The 25,217-nt window shown below is 53.2% G+C and overlaps 1 protein-coding gene across 5 annotated transcripts in view; it reads left to right on the forward strand.

Annotated features, from left to right (window-relative positions):
* The window catches only part of CHST3 (carbohydrate sulfotransferase 3), a 37,428-nt gene extending 14,733 nt beyond the window's left edge, over positions 1–22,695 (forward strand). For 3 of the 5 annotated variants that reach the window (XM_047825466.1, XM_047825465.1, XM_047825464.1), the window contains exons 2-3: positions 14,769–14,994; positions 16,463–22,695. In XM_047825466.1, the coding sequence (XP_047681422.1) occupies positions 14,855–14,994; positions 16,463–17,762 (1,440 nt within the window). In that variant the 5' untranslated portion in view covers positions 14,769–14,854 and the 3' untranslated portion in view covers positions 17,763–22,695. Of the gene's footprint in view, positions 1–14,768; positions 14,995–15,425; positions 16,175–16,462 lie in introns of those variants that run through there. The other 2 variants (XM_047825467.1, XM_047825463.1) reach the window with 2 other exon arrangements.
* The last annotated feature ends 2,522 nt before the right edge of the window (positions 22,696–25,217 follow it).

Genomic DNA, 25,217 nt, shown 5'->3' on the forward strand with positions numbered 1-25,217 from the left:
ACTGGGGTTTCCCAGCCCTGCTGACTTGTGAGACTGGCCTAATGTTTTACGCTGCTTCTGCTCCTCCAACCAGGGAACTCTCAGCCGCCACTCCTAATCCTCCCCCTTCACAGCCTTGGGGCCCCCTCCCCAGTCTTGCAATCCTCTAGAAGCCAGCCCTCAGCTGGGAGCAGCCTCGTGAGGGAGGGAAGTGTTAAATGGGCACAGAGCCCCTCTGTTCCATTAACAATGGCCCGTTGATGACTGGATTCAGCCCAGGACGGCCCCCTTGACTGGACTTTGGGGAGGAGGAAGGACTCCAGGCCCCCCCGCCCCCCCCCCCCCAGGCAGCCATTTCTGGGTGTGAAGTTGATTCCAGTGCTGGCCTCTGCCCACAGAACCTCATTCTTCAGGCCCTGATGCAGCAGTGAGAGACCCCCTCACCCTTCCTATCCCTTCCCAGGGGCAGTTTGGGGCCCCAGGAGTGATTTAGTTCAGTGTGATTCAACAAACATCTATTGAACAGCTGCTGGGCAGGGAGGCTCAGTGCTAAGTAGCTGTGGGGAGTGAGACTAGCTGCTGACATGGGTTCAATGCTTATTATGGTCAACCCCATCCCTGGCTCCCGAGCAGAGTCACCAAGGAGCTTATAAACATTTCAGTGTGCAGCTCACCCCACCCTGGATTTTCAGGAGTGAATCTTAGGCCCTGATGTTTTATAAAAGCTCTCAGAGTGATTCTCATTCCCAGTGGAGCCTCCTATTGGTTAGACACTGTGCTAAGCATTGAACTTATAGCACCCATTTTATGAGGTAGGTGCTTGTGGGAGGCTGAATAATGGCTCCCCAAAGATGTCTACACATGAACCCCACTCTGGATGTGTTACTTCCCCATGGTAAAAGGACTTTGCAGTGTGACAAAGTTAAGGATTTTGTGATAGGGAGATTATCTGGGAGATACCCTGGATTATCCAGTGGGCCCAATGTAAGCATAAGAGTCCCGATAAAAGGGAGATTTGAGGGCCACCTGGGTAGTTCAGTTGGTTAAGTGTCCGAATTGAGCTCAGGTCATGATTTTGCAGTTTATGGGTTTGAGCCCCATGTCGGCTCTATGCTGCCAGCTCAGAGCCTGAAGCCTGCTTTGGATTCTGTGTCTCCCCTCTCTCTCTGCCCCTCCCCCACTCGTGCTCTGTCTGTCTGTTTCTCTCTCAAAAATAAATGAACATTAAAAAATTTTTTTTTAAAAAGGGAGATTTGACTATAGAAGAGGAAGTCAGAGTGATGCCTCAAGAAAAAAAGACTCAACCAGCCATTGCTGGCTTTGAAGATGGATGAGGGGGCCATGGGCCATGGAAAGCAGGAAGCCTCTAGAAGCTAAGCTGGAAAAGGCAAGGAAGCAGATTCTCCCCTCAGGCCTCTGGAAGGAATGAAAGCCTGTTGACACCTTGATTTTAGTCCAAACTGACCTTGGAATTCTGACATTCAGAACTCTTTTTTTTTTTTTTTTAACATTTATTTATTTTTGAAAGAGAGCACGCATTCGTGAGCGGGGGAAGGGGCAGAGAGAGGAGGAGACAGAATCTGAAGCTGGCTCCATGCTCTTATTGCAAAGCCAGAGACAATGGGGCTCGAACCCATGAACTGTGAGATATGACCTGAGCTGAAGTCAGATGCTCAACCAACTGAGCCACCCAGGCACCCCTGACATTCAGAACTCTTAAGGTAATACATAGGTGTTGTTTGAGGCCACCGAGTTGATGGTGGGGTGTTACAACAGCTATAGGAAATGAATACAAGGCTATTACTACCTGTTTTACAGGTGAGACACAGGGAGGTGAGACAGTCACCTGGGGTCACACAGCTGGTGGGTGACAGAGCTGGAACCGGAAGAGCTCAGGTGTGTCGGACCCCTCACTCAGTGTGCTCTCCACCTCACTGCACTGCCCCTCTTTGCAGCCAGACAGACATGGGTCTGAATCCAAGCTGCGACCCATTCTTTCTGGTGTCCTTTGCTAATGGTGGGATCCATTTGGCCAGGGAGAATATATGCAGGGTGGGCGGGCAGGTGGAGGAAAGCTAGGGTGGGCCAGGTTGTCCCCCAGTGGAATGCCCTGTTTGAACTTCGTTCGATTCTGGAGGAATGGTGCCCACGGGCACTGTCCCCGGTCTCCTCTGCTGCGTGTCATGACGCCATCTTTCAAGGTCACGCAGTCTCTAGGATCTGGCCCTACTACAGCAGACCAGCCCCTGTTCAGAACCACAGGGTTGGGCAGGAGCAGCTTCCGCTCAATGTCACCCGCAGCCAGCACCAGCTGCTTATCTGGGACAGCCAGCAGGCTCCTATTTCCTGGGAGGCCGGCAGTGGCCTTGTGCCTTCAAAGGATGTTTCTTCCAAGACTCTAAGAACCTTGTATTTGAGGTCGCGTGTGTCTCTTTGAGGAGTGTGAGACAAACAGAGGGTCTAGAGGATTGTCTAGAGTCACACAGCAAGTAGGTGACAGGTCCTGGTAGACCAGTCCCAGCCAGAACTCTCAGCTGCCCGCTGCTATATGGCACCCACCTTTTGGCTAAACCGGTTTGTTCAGTGATTCAGCACAGTGGTTGCATTCATGAACTGTGGAGCCAGACTGCCTGGGTTCAAACCCCAGCTCTCCCTTGTGCCTGAGGGCAGGTTGTTTGGCCTCTCCTGGCCTAGGTGGGGGTGGTGATCAGTACCTAGAAAGGTACTGCCCTACCTTCCTGTAGGGTTGTCCTGAGGACTAAACACATATGTGTGAGGTGCCTTGTTTCTGGTCAGAGTTAACTTGTTAGTATTCAGCTCCCCTGGGGCGCAGGCTGTCTCTTCCCCACTCTGTTCCCAGTGCCTCGGCCCCTGCTTGGCCCAGAGCAAGTACTCTGCAAATGAATTAACTTGTCCAATGTGAGCCTTTATCATCCAGAGAGGTTCCCTAGGTGCTTTCCCCAGACTTTTAACTTTTTACAAGTTCTACCTTAGTTCTTCAAACCCTTCTCCTGCTCCTTCTTGCCTGGGAGCTGCAGAATGGCCCTAAAGCAGCCAGGGGCGTGCCCAATTCTCACAAACCGTGAGTGCCCGTGTTACACAGTTGGGAAGGCCCTGCCGAGCTCTCCCGGGGGTCCGGGCCCTGTGGCAGCACTCTTTGCACACCGAGTCTTGTGTGGCCTCTTCTGGACCCTGTGCCTGTTCCCAGCGTCTCTTCCACTGGGAAGCCAGGCCTTCCAGCTGATGGGGGGGGGGGGGGGGTGGTCACAGACCATGTCAGTCCCTCCAGTCCTGCCTCCTTCTTCTTGCTTTCTCCTTCTGTAAGGATGGGGCTTCCTCATCAGGTTCTCCTTCCTCACTCAGCCTGCCCCACAAAAAGCCCCCAAGGTTATCCTTGCACCTGAATAGATCCCAGGGGGGTCACCAGTTCATGGTTCTACAAAAAGCCAGACTCAGAGTTCCAGTTTGGATTCAACCGGTTCACTCTCCTGCCCCCAGGAAGACGGTTTCTGCTCAGGCTTCTTGCCCACCTCTAGCAGTATTTTCAAAGACCTCTTTCAACCCTGCCTCTGTGGTGAGAGCCCGTTTCCTTTCTTTTGCTGTTCAATTAAACTTTTTAAATTGTCTAAGTTTTAAAGTCTAGTTAGTTGACACACAGTGTTATATTCGTTTCAGGTGTACAATACAGTGATTCTATAATTCCGTATATCACCCGGTGCTCATCGTGACAAGTCTACTCCTTAGTCCCCAATTTTTAAATTTTTTGAGGTTTGAGACAATTATAGGCATACATGCAATTTTAGGAAGTAAAACAGAAAGATCCCATGAACCATTACCCAGTTCCCCTTACGGTAACATCGTACAAAAGTCTTACACAAGATCACGACCAGGACAGTGACGCTGACAGTTGAGACAGAGCCCCGCAGGGATCCCTCATGTTGCCTTTTATAGCCCTAACCACGTCCCTCCCGCCCCCACCCCTAACTTAGCTCCTGACAATACTAATCTGTTCTTCTGTCTTTACAGTTTTGTCATTTCTAGAATTTTATATAAATGGAATCATGCAGTACGTAACCTTTTGAGACTGGCTTTTTTTCGCTCAGTACCCCTGGAATGCATCCAAGTTGTGTGTAGTTATAGTTCATGCCTTTTTTTTTTTTTAAGTTTATTTATTTTGAGGGGAAGTGGGAGGGGCAGAGGGAGTGGGAAATAGAGAATCCCAAGCAGGTTCCACACTCAGCATGGAGCCCAACTTGGGGCTCGAAGTCATGACTGTGAAATCATGACCTGAGCCAAAATCAAGAGTCTGGTGCTTAACCCACCGAGCCATCCAGGAACCCCAGTTCGTGTCTTTTTATGGCTGAGTAGTATCCCATGGTTTAGGGGAGCTGGTTTTAAATGGACTGCTCCAACACAGACCTAGACGTTCCCCCAAGTGCTTGTGTGTCCTGAGTGAAACAAGGAACACAGACCTGTTCACCTGGCATGGCCATCTGTCCCTGGTCAGCAAGGGATCAGCAACCCTCCCTCCCCGCCCCCCACCTCCCCTCCCCTACAACCACCAGTCTGGTCTTGCTCCTGAGCTGGTGCCACAGGCAGGTGCTCCTTAAGCAGGCTGGATGGGCTAAAGCCTGGCTTTCAGTCCTTGGCCATTCTAGGTTAGAATCACCCGCAGAGCTTTAAACAATCAATGCCCAAGCCATACCCAGACTAATTCACTCATAATCTCTGGGGGTGGGACCCAGGCCTCAGTAACTTCTGAACACCCCCTCCCCCAAACCCCTGCCCCAGCCAGGTGACTGTCACCTGCTACCAAGCAGAGCGCAGGCTGACTCTTAGCAAAGGCACAAGAGCCATGCTGTCCCTCTAGCCATGGCAGACGTCACCAAGCAATCACAGATAGCCCTCTTCTCCTGTGAGACGTACTTTTTCAGATACAGCGCGCTGGGCAGCCACTTCCAATTGATCAGCCTTGGCCCAGGAGTTGAAATTGACTTGCCCTCCCAGTTGGGAAGCCTGAAACTATTTGGCGATGGCCATGTTCAGGCCTGAGGCCTGGTGCATTGCACGAGTGTCCCTCCCAATAATGCTTTCTAGTGACCAGTAGTCGTAGGGGCAGCAACGGCTACAGTAGGCAAGATTGTCTGGGCTGGTCCCACAGGAAAAGCAATGAATCCACCCGCACCCTTCCCCTGCAGCAGCCTACACCCCAGCTGAGCGAGAGATGTTCAAGGGGAGTGCACACCAACAGCACTCCTAGCACGGTAGGCTCTGGCTTATAAAGACCAGCCTGTATGCAGAGCCTCCCACAAGCTTATCCGATGCTCGCAACAGCTCAGAACAGTTAAATACCTTGCCCACGGTCACCAGAGTGAATGGGAGAATAGGGACCCGGTCCAACTCGGATTCTAAGTCCAGGGTCCTCTGTCCAGTGCTCAGAGTAGGCAGCTGACTACCTGGACCTCTCCCCACCCTCAGACTCTCCTTTCCCAGGGCCGGGTACAGATAGGCTCCGTCGTGGCCATAGATCAGCTCAGACCATAGCAGAAGTCAGTGTGGGCTAGGACCCCTCTGCCCCTCTCTCTCCTACCCCTGGCTGCCCCCCACAGATGCAGTAATGGTTGCATGGTGGGCAGAACTCCCTGGTGAAAGAGAGAAGAGGCTGGGTCCCTTTTTTTTGGTCACAAGGAATAAAGCCCCTTCCTACTGCTAATGCACCATTATATGGGGGCTTGAGGAAACTGTAGGACTACAAGTACCCCAGAGGATCCAAACTCTGTTTCTTCTGCACAAAAGCCAGGAGGGTTGGAAGAATAGGGAGCAAAAGAAATTCTGTCCATCCTGTCCTGTGCTTGGAGGTTTTCTGGGCACAGAACGTTCTGGAGTCCCCTTAGGAAGTTCAGTAAGTAGGATAGAGCAGGAAGGGGGTCCTGGGCTTATGTATTGAGAGTTTTTCCTCCCCGGTGATCTCAGAAATGCTGTTGTGGACTTCTCTTCACAAAGGCACAGAGTGAGGTGGGAAAGCTGTGTGACCATATTGAGGGGCACCCCCGGTCCCCCCCGCAGCAGCCACAGGCTTCTCCTGAGCGTGTTCACCTACGATGTGCCCGTATGCGTGTATACATACTGGCACACGTTTCTGGTTGAAAGGTTGCTGATCAATAAAACTAACAAAAGCCCCCAAACCCGCAAATGAACACAGCCCTTTGTAGTAATGAGCACGACCCAAACCAGAAATCAAAGGGCACATAAGGAATGAGGGAGGAAAAGAACTCCATGGCCCAGAAGATTCCTAGCCTTCTTAGGCTGCTCCTCCTGAAGTAAGAATGGCAAATATGTGACACACGTGTCACCCCGTTCCCCTCTTACACACGTGGCAGACATCACTAATCAACCACCACATTCCTTCTCATGGAAAACAAGCTTGACCTTAGTCTTCTCACAGGGCTCTAGGCAGTCAACACCAATCTTCGGCTCGAGGCTTTGGCTCGTGGGTTGAGAATTACTTGCTGTCCTCAGCTTCACGGCATTCTTCGGTTTAAGATACTGGAAACCTGGTACGGTCACCATCTTTGTCAGGGCTCCCTCTTCCTCATGCTGGGTTCAGTTTCTCCCAGAGCTTCTTAGACGCCCTTGGTCGATCAAGTAAATATTAAGCACTAACTGTGCAGCAGGCAGTGGATTAGAACACAATTCCATGTACTCTTTTTTTAGTCCAGTTTATTTCATAACCACTTCCTTTTATTCAAGCAATACAAGCAATACAAGAAGGCATCGGTGAAAAGTGGGTCCCCATTCCCGCCCCTGTTTCCCAGTTGCCCTCAGCCACTCTTGCCAGCTTCTCGTTTTTCTCTCTTAGAGGCATTCTGTGTTCCAGCATTTGCGCATGTCCACCCCCGATTTTCCACAGATGGTAGTAAGACCTCACACGTTCTTGCTCCTTGCTTGTATCACTCATATCTTGAACAGCATTTCACATCAGCCCATAGAGAGCTGCCTCTTTTTTTTTTTTTAATTTTTTTTCAACGTTTTTTATTTATTTTTGGGACAGAGAGAGACAGAGCATGAACGGGGGAGGGGCAGAGAGAGAGGGAGACACAGAATCGGAAACAGGCTCCAGGCTCCGAGCCATCAGCCCAGAGCCTGATGCAGGGCTCGAACTCCCGGACCGCGAGATCGTGACCTAGCTGAAGTCGGACGCTTAACCGACTGCGCCACCCAGGCGCCCCAGTCTTTTTAATCAGCACAGAGTACTGTGCTGATAAAGGTACCATCATTTATCTAACTAGTTTTTTGTTTTGGGGGTGGGTCTTTCTTTCTTTTTTTTTTTTTTTTTGCCTATTAACACATACTAAGGTTATGTTCAGCCTTTTGCCATTAGAAACAGTTTACTGTTGTAGGTATCCTTGTAACTGTGACAGTGTATCTGCAAGTGTTATCTGCAGGATTAATTTCTAGAAGTGGTATTGCTGGGTCAAAAGGAGTGCGTATTTAAAATTGTAATGGTTTGGGGCGCCTGGGTGCCTCAGTCGGTTGAGCATCCGACTCTTGATTTCGGCTCAGGTCATGATCCCAAGGTCGTGGGATTGAGCCCTGCATTGGGCTCTGTGCTGAGAATAGAGGCTGCTTAAGGGTCTCTCTCTCCCTCCCCCCTGCCTCCCTCCCCCTGTTTTCTCTCTCTCTCTCTCCCCCTACCTTTCTCTCCCATTCTCTCTCTCCCTCTCAAATAAATTAAATTTTTTAAAATTGGTGATGGTTTTGCCAAATTGTCCTTCAAAAAGGATACTCCCCAAGGGCGCCTGGGTGGCTCAGTCGGTTAAGCGTCTGACTTCAGCTCAGGTCACGATCTCGCGGTCCGTGAGTTCGAGCCCCGCGTCAGGCTCTGGGCTGTTGGCTCAGAGCCTGGAGCCTACTTCCGATTCTGTGTCTCCCTCTCTCTCTGCCCCTCCCCCTTTCATGCTCTCTCTCTGTCTCAAAAATAAATAAACGTTAAAAAAAATTAAAAAAAAAAAAGGACACTCCTATCAACAAGAGGGTCCTACGTATTAGGACAGAACAGCTTGTGCTGCAGTAACAGTCAGACCCCCCGATCTCAGTGGCTACACCCAACAAAGGCTTATTTTTCACTTACGCTACATCTGGCTCAGGTTGGGAGGCTCTCCAGGCAGCAGCTCAGGATCTGTACTCAGCCAGCTGGAACATGTGGCCTCCCGTGTTGCCACAGCAAGAGAAGAGAGGGCCTGAGGAATGTGTGGGATCATCTGGAGGACCAGGCCTTGACGCGGCTCACGTCACTTTAACCTACGTCCCACTGATCCGATCTGGGTCATGTGCCTCAACGGGCTGGTGAAGGTGGAGAGCGCGTGGGCACGTGATGAGCACCAGGTCCCTGCTAGTCGTTTCCCCGTCCTTTGACCTGCACAGTATATTCCAGAATACGTTGTCCTCTGATCTGTGAGAAAACGGGCACCATGCATTATTCTGATTTGCCCTTATATGCTTTAGGCAATTGGCCTCAGCCTTTTTCTGCCGTTGTTCCCCTAGCAGATTATGTTCACACTCAAGACGCACTCCAGTGGGCTTGCCCCAATTTTCCCAGAACCCAAAAAAACATTTTGTGGGGAAGCCCTAAGACTTTTTAAATTTTGGCTCTTATTCATAAAAACATATAAAGGCATGCGAGTAATAATATAAAATTAGTCGTGTAAAGATCTTTGCCAGCTGTGGTATGGAATGGATTGGCAGTGGTTCTGTGCAATTTCCTAGGCTCCCTGTAACTCCGCCTCCACTCTCGTTCATGGAAGCACAAGCCAAGTGAGGGAGAAAGGTGGAATTATAAGAACCTTGTGTCCACTCCAGTTCTTTTCAAAAGGCCTTTTTTTTTTTTTTTTTTTTTTTTTGCAAATTTTGGTGCCTTAACTATTCTTAGTAACCTCACCATTAATTATAACCTGCGGTGTTTTGTTCAGTAAAGGGCTTTATGGACTAAATCAAAGGCTTGGAGGATAGATACACAAGGCACATGTGCTTGAATAGAAGGTTTATGTTAGAAGAGACCTGGAATTTGGGCTGGCATTGCAGGGTGATGTCAGATCGTGGCATGCCAAACCAAGGGGTGGTGAGGAATTCTGTTTGGTAGCCAGTAAGGATCCTGTAAAGTTGGGAGAGCAAATTGGTTTTATCTCACATGATGACCCGAATGGATTGGCATTGCAGTGAGAAGTGAGGCTACATCCAGTCTTAGCTGAAAAGGGGACGTTGATTGATTAGTGATGTCTGCTTCGGGCGCAGGGCTGCTGAGTGGTGACGTGTGCCACGTATTGCCATCCCTGTACAGACGCTTCTTAAGTGGGCTGAGCCGTGAGCGTCAGACCGATGACGCGGGGCAGGGCCAGCACTAGCCGGCGAGACAGGAGACCTACGCAGTCGAGTTTTGTCACCATCCACTTTGTATGCCTTGGTCTCTCTGAGCCTGAATTTCTACAGATGAAAAATGAGGAAGGGTGGATAAGAAAATCACCAAGTCCTGACATTCTGCAGTTTTAGGGCAAGAGCCATGTTCTTTCATGATCCATGGGGTGGTATGCAGGACAGATTTCTTTTGGACATCCGGGACACCAGCTTCCCCTGGAGCCCCTGTCTGGGCAAGTGCAGCAAAAAGCCCAGAGCAGGACTCTGCTCCGACCCAGCCCAGGGCTCCAGGTTCAGTGTGAGAGGTGCTGGAAGTGTCTCTGCTGACAGGGGGGCCTGGGACCATTCTCTGGGGCCCTGTATTTCACGAACCTGTTTTACACAGGCTCTGGGGTTTTACACAGGATGTTTTGCCCACAGGGCTGAGCAGGCCCTGATGAAGCGACTCTCAAATGGGGGTAGAGCGTGTGTTCCCCCTCATCCCCACAGAGCGAAACAGGGCGGGCTCCCCGAGAGTCTGTGGCGGCCCTGCCCCCACCAGGCTGGCCCTCAGCCCCATGGTCCACCTCGTGGCTGTGGCCCTCAGCTTCTCACAAGTTCTTGGATGTCCATGGCCGCTCAGGTGATACACACCTTCACCGTTGGCTGCTTCTACTCTGTCTCTGTCTTGGCTGAGGCGGAGCGCACGCCCGTAAGGAAGTCACAGAGGGGTCTGTTCCTCGGAGAGGAAGCTGGAGCCCTGGAATATGAGCAAGCCCAAGGAGTAAGGACAGCCCCAAGCTGCAGCAGGGGGCATCAACCAGACGTTCGTTCACTTCATCCTTTTATTCCTTCCCTTCTTCCTTCACTCGCTGATGCATCTAACAGCCCCCCTAGGCATCTACTCTCCTGTTAGACACTAAGCTTGAGATGCAGGGGGGCTTTGGTTCTTCCCAAGCCATCCTTGCTGATGTGGAATGGAACCTAGCTTGGACAGGCCCCTGGCTGGGCTTCTGCGTTCTCCAAGCAAAGATCGCCTACCTCATGGGCAGGCCCGGCGTTTGAACTCCTCCTCCCTGCCCTGCCCTCTGTTCTGCTCTCTGGGGGATTCCGAGACAACTCACAGAAACCCTCCTTATGGGCTTTGGTGGCATGGCACGCTTGGGGCACCTCCTGGCCCCCCAGGGCTGTGGCCCACGGGTTGTTGGTGTAGAGTTCCCCACAGTGGGCTTCACGGCTCCCACGGAGCCCCCCCCTCCCTCAGCTTCTCTTCTCTGGGTGGCTCTTCCTCTGATGGAGCAGCTGTGGGATCGGGGCCTGTGACCGCTGCGGCCCAGCTCCCACTGCGCTCCTGGGCCCAGCAAGTGAGGGGAGTGGAGTTTTGCTGCCTGATGCAATGCCTGGCAGGGCCCGTCCCTTATCAGAGCTTCACTCACAGCAGACTCTAGGACCCCACCTCCCCCTAGGGGAGGCAGGGAGGCATCCAAGTAGACAACTGTTGTCTAGTGAGGGCCCCTTGCCAGGCAGGAGGGAGGCCTGAGCAGAAAGGCCCCTGAGGAAAGAGGAGGGCAGGAAAGCCCGTGCCCAGAGTTAGGGCCTCAGCTCAGCCCACTTCCTTTTCGGTGTTCCCTCACGAAGCTTTGCCTGGGCTACCCGTGGCGGGTTTCTGCCCTCCCACCATTAGCACATAGCTATACAGGCTTGAACTGAAAGCCCCGAGGCCCCGTTTCTTCATCCCCAAATGACATCCCGGATTGATAATGATAATTCCAGAGACTGATGTATGTGAAACCCCAAAGCTTGAAGTTTTGCCCATAGTACGCACTTGTAGTATTGGCCTCCAGTACACACTCAGCACATCCTTCTAGTACACACTCAGGGCACACACTCAGCACACACATGCACATGCTCATAGCACGCGCACGGTTCACTCCTGTAGGGAACACCTGCTTTCTCTTCTCCATACTTCCCATCCACGTAGAATTGAGTAAGCATCTCACGCTGGGCTAAATGCTTTGGAAAAGGCATTCATCCATTCATTCAACAAGTGTTACGGAGCACCTGTCCTGTGCCCAGTACACACCCAGACTAGGGCACTGGGAATCTGGGCACAGAATAACGAAGGTGGAACAGACCGACAAAGCTCTCTTCTCATGGAACCCACTCCAGGGGCTGAAATAGGCAAGAAGCAAACACATTCCGGCCCAGGAAGGAAATAAAGCAGGATGCTGAGAAGGGAAATGATGGGGGAGGGGAGATGGTCAGTGTGAGGTCGGTGGTCAGGGAAGGGCTCCGGAGGAGGACTCCAGAGCTGAGCACTGGGTATAACAGGGCCAAGGGCAGCTGTCCTACCACCTGCTGCATCCAGGCAGAGCTGGGCTGGCCCGTGCTTCTGGCCTCCTTCACTCTTGGCCCTGGTGCCCTGGAAACGGGACCTTGGCTGGCATCCCACCTTTGCCTTTGGCTGTCACATCACTTGCTGGGTGTTGGGGGCGGTGGGGGGAGGGTATCAAGTACTCCCCCGGGGGGTGGCATCTCCCAAGAGGAAGAAAAGCTGCTGTGTTCTTCCCACGAGCTAAAGCAAGGGTGCGGCACGGGTCTGGGGAGGGAGGCAGCACCAAGGTTTGACTAGTGTTCACAGATGTCACAGACCTCCTTACCGAGGGCCTGTGCCTGGAGCTTTGTCAGGTGGCCACCATCCTGGCCCCGTCTTCCTCCCTCATGACCCCATGACCTCCTGGCCTCTCTGGGGGTCTGGGGACCTCCTCTCCTGACTCCTGGGTCTGGGGACCTCCCACATTCCCCCTGGGACCGCCAAACCTCTCTCACCTGCGTGCCCACCATCCACGGGGCTTCCAAAGCTAAAGCTAGGGCCAGCCTGCTGGGACAGGGCAAAGGAGCCAACAGTCTGCCTTGTGTGTCGTGTGGGAGAGAGTCTTCACCATTGCTTCTTCCTTTTAGGGCAATGCCGAGAAGGTTCTTGAGAACCCTGTATTTTTCGGGGGGGGGTGTGGTGAGGGGACTGGGATGGCAACTCAGAAATAGAAACCGTGCTTGGTAGGGAGGGGAGGAGAAGGTGCAGGAGCTTTGTCATCAAGGCAGCCAAACTTCTAATCTTACCAAAGACCCAGAAGGGAGACGACAGTGAAGGCAAGTCCCCCCACTCCACCCCTCCTTTTCTCCCCTCTTGGATTTAATGAACGCTTACCACGCCCCAGATACCATTCCCCACAGCAGCCTTATGTACAGGTTTTCCATGCTATAGGTGAAGAACCCGAGGCCCAGAGAGGTTAAGTCATTCATACAAGGTTGCACAGCATGGCAGACATGCAGGAAAGACTAAAATCCAGGACTTCTGGTCTCAGCTCCTTCTGCTTCCCTCACATCATCAGACACAGGCAACTGTCAGCCAAGACATGAGAGGGCAGAAAGTCAGATTTCAGTCCCTTTTGCCCTGCAGACTCTGTTGGGTCTCACCCTTCCAGAGCGACAGGCGGCCTCACACCCCACCCTGGGCTAAACAGGGTGATGAGGAACCTGGCTCTGTCATTCTGCACTCATGCTGACAGCCTGCCAGGCACTGAGCCAGGCATCAGCTTTGAAAGGTTTGATCAGTAGTGGGGTTTTTTTTGGCAGCTGACATATTCTGGGTACCATTCCTGATGCCAGTCTCTACTTCAAGGGGCACGGAGTCTGGGAAAGGAGGACAGACAGACCATCCGCTGGAAAGCCCAACCATATGGGCTACAGTGGGGGTGACGGGGGAACACTGAGAGGCTCGAGTGACCTGGATCTCGGGTGGGTGATGAGGGCGGCTGCTGGAGGAATCTTCGGCAAGTTATTTAACCTCTCTCAACCCCAGTTTCCTCATCTGTAAAATGGGATAGCTGCTACCTAATAGGACTTCCATAAGGATCTGATGAGGAAATGCATATCAAGTGCTTAACACGGCACCTGGCAGGGTGGTAAGCACTCAATAAATTTCAGCTACCACATCATTCCAGATGGCCCTTCCAACCAGAGCGTAAGCCCCATGAGGGCTGTGGGCCAGGTCTGCTTGTTCACTGCTTGTATCCCGAGTGCTTAGACCGGAGGCTGGCACATAGTGGGTGCTCAGGAAATAGTTGTTTAATGAGTGTGTGGGGAAAGGCCCAGAAGAATTAGGAAGAGGCAGGAGTATTCCACTTGCGCTGGAGCTGACCCCACACCACCCTTCCCCCCTGGGCCCCTCTCCACCCAACCACATCCAGGAAGCCTCAGCACCACTCTACCCTGTGCAGCCAGGGCCCTCCACTCGGCTGCCAGGTTACACATCTGCCTCCTCGTATTGCAGAGCCCCTGCCCCACTGTTTTCCCCAAAGGACAGATGGTTTGGCTGTCCCTCTAGCCACTTCCATTATGTGATGAAGGTCAACCCTAGGACCTGCCTTCCTGCCCTCCTTCTCCCTCACGTCAATGTCGGCTGCTTCTGTGGGAAAATCTACCTTTTCCAGAGAGAGAGAGAGAGAGAGAGAGAGAGAGATGATCCTGGGTGCACTGCACCAGGTCATAAGATTTTTCCAAACTTGGAGCAGATAGTATCCCATGGATGAAGGTCCTTAAGGAGAAGGGATAGATTTTGGGATGGAGGGTGTTATGCTGGAATCGGGCTCATGATGCAGGACAGGTGTGTGTGTGTGTGTGTGTGTGTGTGTGTGTGTAGAAATGTATATACATCTCCCGCTGGGGGTCATTTGTTCCTTTATCCACTCTGTCATTTGGCAACCATGCATAAGTATGTCCTGTGTGCCTGGCCCAGTGCTAAGGGATAATGAGGGGCCTGGACAAACTCCCTGCACTCCACGAAGGACGATCAGCATTGAACAAGTCATTACAAGTGGGCTCACCTTACGACAGTCTCAGGCACTAATAGGAGTCTGCATGGCAGTGGGGCCAGGGGATCCCTAACCTAGTCAGGGGGAGGCTGCTCCTGGAAGCTGAGACGGGAAAGGCTGAGGCCACGAGAAGGATTTTGGAAGGACCCAAGTGAAGGATCTAATATATATATTAGGTTATTAACATCAGCGTTTATAGGTCCACCTCCATCATTTTTTTTTTTTTTTTTTTTTTTTGGTATTTGTAGTCTTTTGTTTCAAACATTTATAGTACATGGAACACTCTTCCATGCACTTGCCCTTGAGTTATGTGTGAGGTCAAAGGATAAATTCATGGAAGTGGGAGGAATTAATCAAAGGGCTGATTAGCGTTTTAAATGACTTGATTTGCTCTCTCATCTATGGGAGAGTGGCTCTGGGGTTCTGGCTGCCAAGCAGGGCCACGACCTTCAGAAGTTGGTGGGAAAACCCCTCTCCATTCCTCATCTCCAGACAAGGGTGTCCTGACCACCTGTCTCTTCACAGGACAAGGGTGTCCCCCACCTGAAGACGCGGAGCCAGGTCCTGAGCGATGCTCCTGAGCTGAGCGCCCACGGGCCCCCCCTTTCCCCATGGAGAAAGGACTTGCTTTCCCCCAGGACTGCCGGGACTTATTGCACAGCCTGAGGATGAAGAGCAAATATGCCCTTTTCCTGGCTTTTGTGGTGGTGGTTTTTGTCTTCATTGAAAAGGAAAATAAAATCATATCAAGGTGAGGGGTGCCAGCACACGTCTTCCTTATCAGGGAGGGGTGGGTGGAGGCTCTATGTCTTACAAAGGCAGCTCTTCAACCAGTCGTCACCAGGCCCCTCCTCTGCCCAGGCAGTGGGTCACGCGCACGTCCTCATCACTGCTCAGGGGTAACACTTGGGCTCTGGATTCAAGCAACTTGGGTTGGAATCCCGATTCCGGCCCTCACTAGCTGTGACAGCTTGGACAAAATCACTTTCTCTGTCTTAAGTTCCTCTTCTGTAAAATATGGGTAACGATGGGGCACCTGGGTGGCTCCGTCCGACTCTTGATTTGGGCTCAGGTCTTGATCTCGTGGTTCGTGGGATCAAGCCCCACATTGGGCTCCATGCTGACAGCTCAGAGCTTGGGATTCTCTCTCTGTGTCTCTCTCTGCCTTTCCCCACTTGTTCTCTCTCTCTCTCTCTCTCTCTCACACACACACACACAAAGTAAATAAATATTTTAAAAATATGGCTAACAATGGGGTCTTCCTGGTAAAGATTAAATGAGGAAATGTAAAACATTAACTCAGTGCCCGGTGCGCAGTTGGTTTCTAGTATTTGCTGACCATGGTTATTATTACTAATTTACTTCTTGGCTAGGATAAAGCCTCACATTATCAGCACACCTCCTATACCAGCCTGAAGCCATGGATGAGGGTGAGTCCATGGAAAGGCAGGGTTCTGGTACACATACCTGGTAGGTGGGGCTGCCTCCCATGTGCAGTTGTTCAGGTTGCGTATTGCTAAACGCCAGGGGTGTGCACTCACCTCAGCTACACTGGGAATGCTGCCGCATGGAGTTGGCAGTGTACCTTTGTGTGCAGTAAGTGCCTCTGCTGGTGAGCCTGCTGGACGTACAAAGATTTCTTAGACCTTCTCTCCCAGCACAACCCCTGCAAGAAAGCATCAGCCACGTGGATAGATTAGGAACTGGACTGTGCAGCAGGCAGTCACTGCCCCACCTGAGTTTCTCAGCATGAACTGTTCCAGTTCGTGCCCACGGGATCCTGCTGCAAGCCTCTGCAGCTCTCCACCAGAGAACTTTCTCTCCACCTGTACATCGGCAAGCCAGGAATGCAGGGAGTAAATGCCTCTGGGAGCAGCCCTCAGCCGAGGCCAGCTGGGAGCTTCATATCCCTTAGGCAAGAGAATCCTCAGGTGCGTCCTCCCGGGTGCCCTAGTGGGATTGGTTTGCTCACGGGGACAGCCCGCTCACCCTAGACCGACTTTTTTCTTCCCACCCCTCTTCTCTGCCTCTCTGCCAGTTCTTTTTGTGATCATGTTCTAAATAAACTACTCACACCCAAACCCTTGCCTCACGGTCTGCTTCTGGGGAAACCCAGCTAAGACAGGCTTTGGGTGATCAGCCCTGCAGGCTGCTTAGGGGTGCCCAAGGGATGGAGTCCCCCGTCACTCACTGACTCCGATTTCCCTCTGTCCCCCCAGGGTGTCAGACAGGCTGAAGCAGATCCCACAACCCCTGGCAGACGCCAACAGCACCGACCCAGCCCTCATCTTGGCCGACAATGCGTCCCTTCTGTCCCTGAGCGAGCTCGATTCAGCCTTCACCCAGCTGCAGGGCCGCCTGCGAAACCTCAGTCTGCAGCTGGGTGTAGAGCCAGCAGCGGAGGCCGCCGCCGGGGCCCAGGGCGAGGCGGAGGCCAAGGCCAAGGAGCCACCCCGACCCCGCGAGGCCCGGCCGCGGCGCCACGTGCTCCTCATGGCCACCACCCGCACCGGCTCCTCGTTCGTGGGCGAGTTCTTCAACCAGCAGGGCAACATCTTCTACCTCTTTGAGCCGCTGTGGCACATCGAGCGCACCGTGTCCTTCGAGTCGGGAGGCGCCAACGCCGCGGGCTCGGCGCTCGTCTACCGCGACGTGCTCAAGCAGCTGTTCCTGTGCGACCTGTACGTGCTGGAGCACTTCATCAGCCCCCTGCCGGAGGACCACCTGACCCAGTTCATGTTCCGCCGCGGCTCCAGCCGCTCCCTGTGCGAGGACCCCGTGTGCACGCCCTTCGTCAAGAAGGTCTTCGAGAAGTACCACTGCAAGAACCGTCGCTGCGGGCCCCTCAACGTGACGCTGGCGGCCGAGGCCTGCCGCCGCAAGGAGCACATGGCCCTCAAGGCCGTGCGCATCCGGCAGCTGGAGTTCCTGCAGCCGCTGGCCGAGGACCCCCGGCTGGACCTGCGCGTCATCCAGCTGGTGCGCGACCCGCGTGCCGTGCTGGCCTCCCGCATGGTGGCCTTCGCCGGCAAGTACGAGGGCTGGAAGAAGTGGCTGGCCGAGGGGCAGGCGCGGCTGGGGGAGGAGGAGGTGCAGCGGCTGAGGGGCAACTGCGAGAGCATCCGGCTGTCGGCCGAGCTGGGCCTCCGGCAGCCGGCCTGGCTGCGCGGCCGCTACATGCTGGTGCGCTACGAGGACGTGGCGCGCTGGCCGCTGCAGAAGGCGCGCGAGATGTACCGCTTCGCCGGCATCCCCCTGACGGCGCAGGTGGAGGACTGGATCCGGAGGAACACGCAGGCGGCCCAGGACGGCAGCGGCATCTACTCCACGCAGAAGAACTCCTCGGAGCAGTTCGAGAAGTGGCGCTTCAGCATGCCCTTCAAGCTGGCGCAGGTGGTGCAGGCCGCCTGCGCCCCGGCCATGCACCTGTTCGGCTACCGGCTGGCGCGGGACGCCGCCTCCCTCACCAACCGCTCCGTCAGCCTGCTGGAGGAGCGCGGAACCTTCTGGGTCACGTAGGGGGGCCCCCTAGCGCCCCGCGGGCGGTGACACGGTGGCTCTCGCCGAGGGCGGGCGGGCGGGCGGCGGCCACGCGCGGGGCAGGCCGCCCTTCCGCCGTAGAAGTAGGCCCCCCGCCAGCTAGCTCCCCCACTGCAGCCTTGGGCCCGGGGTCTCTCACCGAGAACAGGACAGTGCCGGTCCGTGAGGGCCGCCAGACCCAGACCTGAGGGGCTGCGGTCTCCTGAGCAGGCTCCCCGCAGGCCTGGAACTTTTGACAAGCCTTTTTTTCTCGGTCACTGTCTCTGTCTCTGTCTCTGTCTCTGTCTCTCTCTCACACACACAGACACACACACACACACACACACACACACACAAGCATACACCCAAAACTACATAAATGCCTGTAGACCCCGTGGGCCAGAGTCCAGATGTTTAACCCGAAGGGGCTTTGGGCACCCACCAGCTGCAGTCAGACCTCCTGCTGTACTCACTGTTCACCTGTCAGTCTCTGGATTTCTACACAATCCAGTGTGGAATCTGCATGGGTCTGAGGGGAGGGGCTGGAACAGCCCAGAATGTCAGGATGACCGCTAGGGCTTATCAACCAAGAATGATTCAGTATTTTCATGAATGGAATCGCTGTGCGGGTCACTGACATCAGCCCTGCGTAGAACTACAAAGCACACATACACGTGTAAAAGACAGGTACCTACATATACCAGACACGGACACAGAAACATCATAGAAACACAAGTCCACACACCTACGCACATACCCACCACAGGCTTCCCTGTTGCTTTATGCCCACGGAATTGAACTATCACACACCTAAAGAGCAGCCTTTAATTACATTTTTAGAATTATTTAGGGACATGGAAGGAAACACAGTCATGGGCCATGACCCTGTTCTGACCAGGTTTAGGACTGAGCGGTGGATACAGGACCTCCGAGTCTGCGGCCCCTGCACGCCTTAGATTCTCCTGGCTACCTCCTCTGGCCCATTCACATCCTCTCTGCTGGCAGGCAGGATGTTTTGAAATGATGTGGCCAGTCCTCACATGACTGCAGCCCAAAGGCCCCGTCCCAGCTCCACTGGCTCCCTGAGAGCGAGTCCATATTTGAAGGCTGCCTCAGGTCTGACTGGAGGCAAAAGGCAGCTGAGGAGTCCTGCCATTTCCAGCCAGGCCTCGTGTGGGGCAGGGCCCAGAAGAGTGCAGAGTGCCCTTTAGGGAGAAGTCACATCAGGATACCCCTCCCCCGAGAAGACAGGGGACAGAGGTCAGCCTCATGGTTGGTCACCATGGTTACATGTTCGTATCTGTAATTCCTCCTTTTAGGGCCCTGGGAAAAGTGTTGCTCAACTTGGGGTAGGCTGGGTATTTTATCTGGGTGTTTTTTTTTTTTTTTTTTTAAAGTTATTTATAGTTTGGTATCTTGTTTTGTGGCTATGTTTTTTTATTTTGTTTCTACAGAAGTGCTGCGTGACAGCAATCTGGGCTTTAGGGGGCTGGGAGGACCAGCAGGGAGCACTCTGGCTCTTGCTGGAGGGAGAGGAGGAGGACGAAGAGCCTTTTCCCAGAAGGACCAGAGCCTGGGCGGCCACATGGCAACCCACAGTGCCCCACGGGCGTTTCTGTTTGAACCCCATGTGGAACAAATCTCAGAAACCACCGGTGTTCTTTGCTGTGTGTCCAGAAGCAACATAAATTAGCCCTCATCCTCTCCCTGAGACGAGGCCAGATTTGAACATCTCTTTCAGGTCCAAATGCATTTCCTGGGGGGGCAGGGCCTATGGCCAAGCAGCAGATGCCCCCACAGTGGAGGTCCTTTTCTACCCCCAGCCCAAACTGGGGAGCAAAGCTCAGTCCACCCCAGAACTCGAAGAGCTGCCCCAGTTCACTAGGGCTGTTTCTGATTTCCTGGACAACTTCTATGTCAGATCTATCCTGTTGTCAAACCCAGAGGGCTGAGTTTTGGATTGAGTAATATGGACATGAGGGAAAGAGAGGATCTGAGTCCAGCTGGTGCTGCCGTGGGGAAGGGAGGAGTGTGTCCGCCCAGCAGCTAGAAGCTGCTGTTTGAGACGGTGAGGACTGTAGCCATTTTGTGGGGTCTCTCACAATCACCACATTTGAGCTGCTGGGTCTCCATGAACTTCAAGTCGTTCAAGGAGGCCTCCAGTCTAGGCTCTCCAGTCCCGAAATAAGTTGTGCGGGGAGCTGGCTCTGATTTGGGGTCCAAAGGGACTCCAGCTCTGAAAACTTGACCCTGGGGCAGAGAGAGACCAGGATGTTTCTGGAAGCCCAGAAGCACTAGCTGTTTTTCCCCTCCCCACACTGTTCCCCACACGGTTCCCCACCTGTGGTTGGTGGGGGCTGGGGCAGGGACGGAGGCAGGTACCTCCATCTGGGGCTCTTCTTGGGGCCCTCCTGGTGTGGACAGCAAACTTCTTCCTTCCTTCCTATGCCTCTGCGGCCAAGGTCTCCACCCCTGAGCTCTGAGGACTGTGCGGAGAATGGACCTTTGGGACTTCTCAGGACATTGACAATTTGTACACTGCAAGTTGACTTAATTTATTTATTTTGTGACAAAGAAGAGACATAAGATACCTTATTTTTTGCAGGGACGCAAAGCTGTACCCAAATCAAGAAAGACAAAATAATACTAGAAACCGTTGACTCACTCCATACACACAAGGACACTCGAAGACGATTCAGAGCACAAGACTAAAACCGAGGGCGCGGAGCTGTGCTGGCCCCAGGGTGTTGTTTAGGGAGGTACCTTGGTTTCTTCTTGTTGATTTGAAGATGCGGCATTTAAGGCCCTTTCTGCTGTATTACCTTTGCCCTGGTGTCTGAAACAGGGCCCAACTCAAGCGAGTGTTGCCTTGGGACTCGGCAATGCTCCCGGGAACCCTCGGGGTTTGGGGAAGGACGGGGTGGGGGCGACTACTGACTTTATTCTATGGGGGGCCTGGTTGGAGTCACGCACTTGTGGTTTTCAGCAGGCAGCTGGGCTGAGGAAGGTGGTCCAGCTGGGCCAGTGCCTCCTTTTCCAGTGAGGCCAGTCCGGGCTTCTCTACTCTTACTGCTCCATCAGGAGCCTCTCCCCTGTATGGCGTCCACCTGCCCGCAGACAGAGGGAGCAGCTGAGGCCTCACCTCTGGGGCTGCCGGCTTCCCCGGAACAAGAGGCCCATTCAGCAATGAGTGTTTACTCATTTTCTTTTTCTTGATGAAGACCTCTTTAGCCCGGCCTATATAAATAGTTCAGAACATTCCAGGCCTTGGTGAGACAGGGTAGTGTCTAACACCCACAGGCTGTCACCACTGCTGCCTATTCCTGGCTTCTCCTCTGGCCTTGTTTGTAAACCTCGGAGAGGATGAGGGCACCAGGTTGGGGGCAGGGGTCTTTGGGAACAGTCGGTGGGGAGCAGGGTTCCTGAGTCCCCACAGAGAGGAAAGAAAGCAGATTCACAACGCTGTGGCACACCCCCACCTCCCGCAGTGGGTTATCACCAAGTTATTACTGAGATTGAGAGACATGAACAAATTCTAGCCTTTGGTCCCTTTATGTGATACACACACTTGAAAATAAATAACTAAATGAATAGGAAAAAAAAAAAAAGTTTACTGAAGAGTTTACTCCCCGTCTGCCAGTATGCTCAGCCTGGAAGCTACTGCCAAAGGCCGGTCTGATGGGGCAGCTGCCGACCGGACCCCTGAGAGCAGAGGGCCCACCCAACCCATTCCAGTGACATCTTTCCCCACCACCTCTATCCTGTCCTTTGCCCTGTCTGATGATGAGTGAGATCCAACAGGAGGTCAGGGGATCCCTGTCCCGGAAGATGGGGGCCTGGTCTAAACATGGAAGCATCAGGTGGTCTGGTCCCAACCCGGAAGGTCTCTTCCAGCCCTGGTGGTCCTCTCGCACATTAGGGCCTATTTTAATGGCCTGTAGGGCCTGGATTATGGAGGACAGGTGCAGAAGACCAGACGGCTGCATCTCTGAGGCCATCCCTCGCTCCCAATCCCATGGCTGAGCACAAAGGCAGGTCCTGGGGGGATGGATTCCTGGGTTGGGGAGAGGTGGGGGTGGGGAAGCATGTCTGCAGAAACCAAGTAGGCCTTGCTGATCTGTACTAAGTGAAAGGAGCACCCGCTGAAATCCAGGGGTCCCAGGTTGGTGGGTTTGCTAGTGAAAATTCCCAGGACGTGGTCCAGCTGGACAAGAGGCAGAAGGCCCAGGGCTTCCCGAATGCAACCATATCGCCTCTCGGCTGCCCACAGTTTCAGGAATACTGGAAGCTGCTCTTTACCTCAAAAGGACAAAGCAGAATTGGCAAATTCAGATGTCTTAAGAGCTTTGAGATCCTTTGGTCTCCGTGTCCTCTGTCATTCCAGGACTATATGCCTGGGGGACGAATTGGTTGTATGTGTTTCCACGGATATGAATGCAGTGCCAGCCCCATGGACCCAGCTCATACTGTAGACCAGGTATTTCATTTGGGAAAATACCCTGCTTCCTCTACCATTGGGCTTGAATTGGGCACCCCTGGAGTCTCCATCTCGTCTGTATGTTCCAGGCCAAGTTCGCCTGGCTCCCCTGCTCCCTCCTGGATCCTGCAAACTCTGTCTTTTTTGCCAAGACCTCGACCCTGTGTCCTGTTTCATGGCCACATGGTACGGGACACTCCCTTTGTGGCCCTGTGTGGCCAAGGTGTGTACATAATGGTGTGTACGTTGCTCCCGCCCCCTTGCCATCAGTGTCCCAGATGTCCTTGCCGTGGCTACAATCTGCCGTCTCCTGGAAACGCAGGGGCTGCCCTTCAGAGAGCTGGCGGCCACCGCCGGTCAGGGTCTGCTTTGCGGAACAGAATGTGAACCCATCACTTGATGGCTTACTTGACTTATTTAATTAAAAACGAAAACATGCAATGAGCAAAATCTGAAGTGTGTCTCCGCCTTTCTATTGCATTTGTTCTCAGCAGCAATCAAAAATTAACAAAAAATTAGCAGCAGTAGGAAAAGGGGTGACTTCTCACATGAAGCAGGGTAGAGGTAAACCCCCAAGAGTGACAGACAGAGGGAAGCCTGGCGAAGCGCAGGGGGCGGTTGACGATGGTCGTTTATGTTACCAGGATGGCAGAGCCGGTGAGGACTGCTCGGAGCCGGCTGCAAGGGTGAGGTCCGAGTCATGGATACCCAGGAATTACAGGGCAGAGACAGGAGCATTGGCTAGAGGCCAGGGGACCTGGGGACAGGTCCCAGATTTGCCACTTCTGGCCCCATGACCTTGGACAGGTCACTTTCCTTATCTGAGCCCTAGTTTCCTTGAGAATGGGGAGTGTAATCAGTGGTTTACAGCAACTGTTCCAAAATTCAGCTGAAAGAACAGACAGTGCCCTTTCACCCAGAGCACCTGCATGTTGACCCGCTTCACATGTTGAAATGGCACCTAAGATTCCCTTGACCTTCACAAGGTCTCAAAACCCACACGAGGACATTGCTAAAGACCCTTTCAGCTAAGAAATGTAATGAAGTCCTTTGAAATTGTTATTCCGTTGCTCTATCGGTCGTGATAACTTCGGTGCGAATTAGACTTTGGCCCTTGTGTCTTCTAACGGCCACCTGGTAGGCATTTCCCCAAGGAGAAGGGAGAAGGTTCATTTTGGAGCCCAGGAAGACAGAGCTGGTAAAGCTGTGTGGGTTTGGGGGGGACAGGAGCAACCATGAAGAAGCAGAGAAGGGCTGAGCATTGGTGAGCAAAGAGGAGGGGAATGAGGGAGGGTCACAACAGAATGAGGCATAATATGAAGGAACGGGACCCTTTCCCCCAAACTCAGACATGTACCTCTACCATTTCACCCAGGCCAGGCCTTGGCGGGGGGGAAACGTCAAACCATTTTCCTCCCAATCCTTAAAATACTGGCCTGTACCATGACATTCCAACCTCAGTATCTCCGCCCCCCCCCCTCCCCCAGCCAGGTGCCGTTGCTGTCTCCAGTCTTCTGGGCACTGGGTATATTTAGTTTAATTTCTGGGCTATGTTTCCTACCACAAATGACCTCCTGGAGAAACAAATTGCCATAATCATAGAGCAGAGAAGCCTGGAGACCTCTCCACCCACTCACCCCCTGAGTCACCAGTCAGGCTTGGAACCATCTTTCCTCTCCACTCTCAGACCCTTTTTGAGCTCCCGAATCTTCCTCCACTACATCCGAACTTACCCAACCCTGGGAAGGAGCCAAATACCCAGGGAGTCTCTGAGGGAGTGACAGTCAGCTGGATCCATCCGGGAAGCAGTGTGATCACCAGCAGGGACCCGTGTCATCTGCCTACAGCAGGCCCAGCACTGGAGTCTGCATCCATGTGTCCCCAAGTATGTTTGGAGGAACCGTGATCACCTAGAGGCTCTTAGGAAGTTACAGTGCCCATTAACATAGTAAAGGCTCTGAGAAGTCCTGCTTTCCTTTGCCCCAGCTTACCAGACTTCACTCAGAACAATTTTTATGGGTGGAATTCTTTCATCATGGAAACTTTTTTTTTTACCAAACAACATTTTGAAGACTCTGGCATTCTACAGAACACTTTGTAGCCATTGGAAACCTGCAAATGTATGCATATAGGACTAAAAGCCATGATAAGCAGATGAGAAGGTCGTGGGTGAAGAGGGTGGGAAGAAAACGTTCAGGAACAAGCTTCAGGGCCCCAGCCCACCTTGGGCACCATTCTCACGGAGCTGCAGGGCGGAAGCAAAAGAGTTGGTCTGTGGAGATCACAGCAGCCTCCAGGGCACTGTGGGTCAAAGTTCACGCCCTAAGGCATCTACGCTACTGTTGTAAAACCTCCTGGTCACCTGAAACCCTTAGCCCTTGGCTTCCTTAACTCAGCCCACACCTGCAGGGCCTCTGCAGCATTACCCAAAAGGTGTGGTGACCCCCACAGAGAGTGGGGACCCTGCGGGAGCAGGCCACGCATAAACACCACAGGACACTCTTGATCTGAGCTTGGAGGTAAGTCTTAAAGGAGCCGTTTCTGAAACAGCTGGACAAAGGTTACCAACAGTAAACAGGTTCCCTGGAGATGTAATCCTCTAGTAGCTAGTAAACCCCTCGCTAAACGCTGCTGCGCAGTTTATTGGAAGAACAAGCAAGTAGTAAAGGCCCAGCAGGAGAGGCTTGCCCAGGAAAATCAGGCCGTGAGAAAGAAGGGAGGAAGGAAGGGGCGTGGGGAGAGTGACAACAAGGAGGGCACATCCTCATGAGGTGCAGGGGGGGAAGACAGCCAAGTTGCTAAAGAGAACACCCATGAGGATAACCACGGCCACGGCGTCCAAGAACTCAGGGGGCGTGCAGGCTCAGGCCAGGCCTGGTGCACGCATCGCCTTGCACACTGCTGACCACGGACCGAATCTACCCTGCGGACAAGTGGCCCATGCAGTGTCTGGTTTTGTTTTTAACAATTGACATTAG

Source organism: Prionailurus viverrinus, chromosome D2 (assembly GCF_022837055.1).
Source record: "Prionailurus viverrinus isolate Anna chromosome D2, UM_Priviv_1.0, whole genome shotgun sequence".
In the NCBI taxonomy this organism is placed as follows: Eukaryota; Metazoa; Chordata; class Mammalia; order Carnivora; family Felidae; genus Prionailurus; species Prionailurus viverrinus.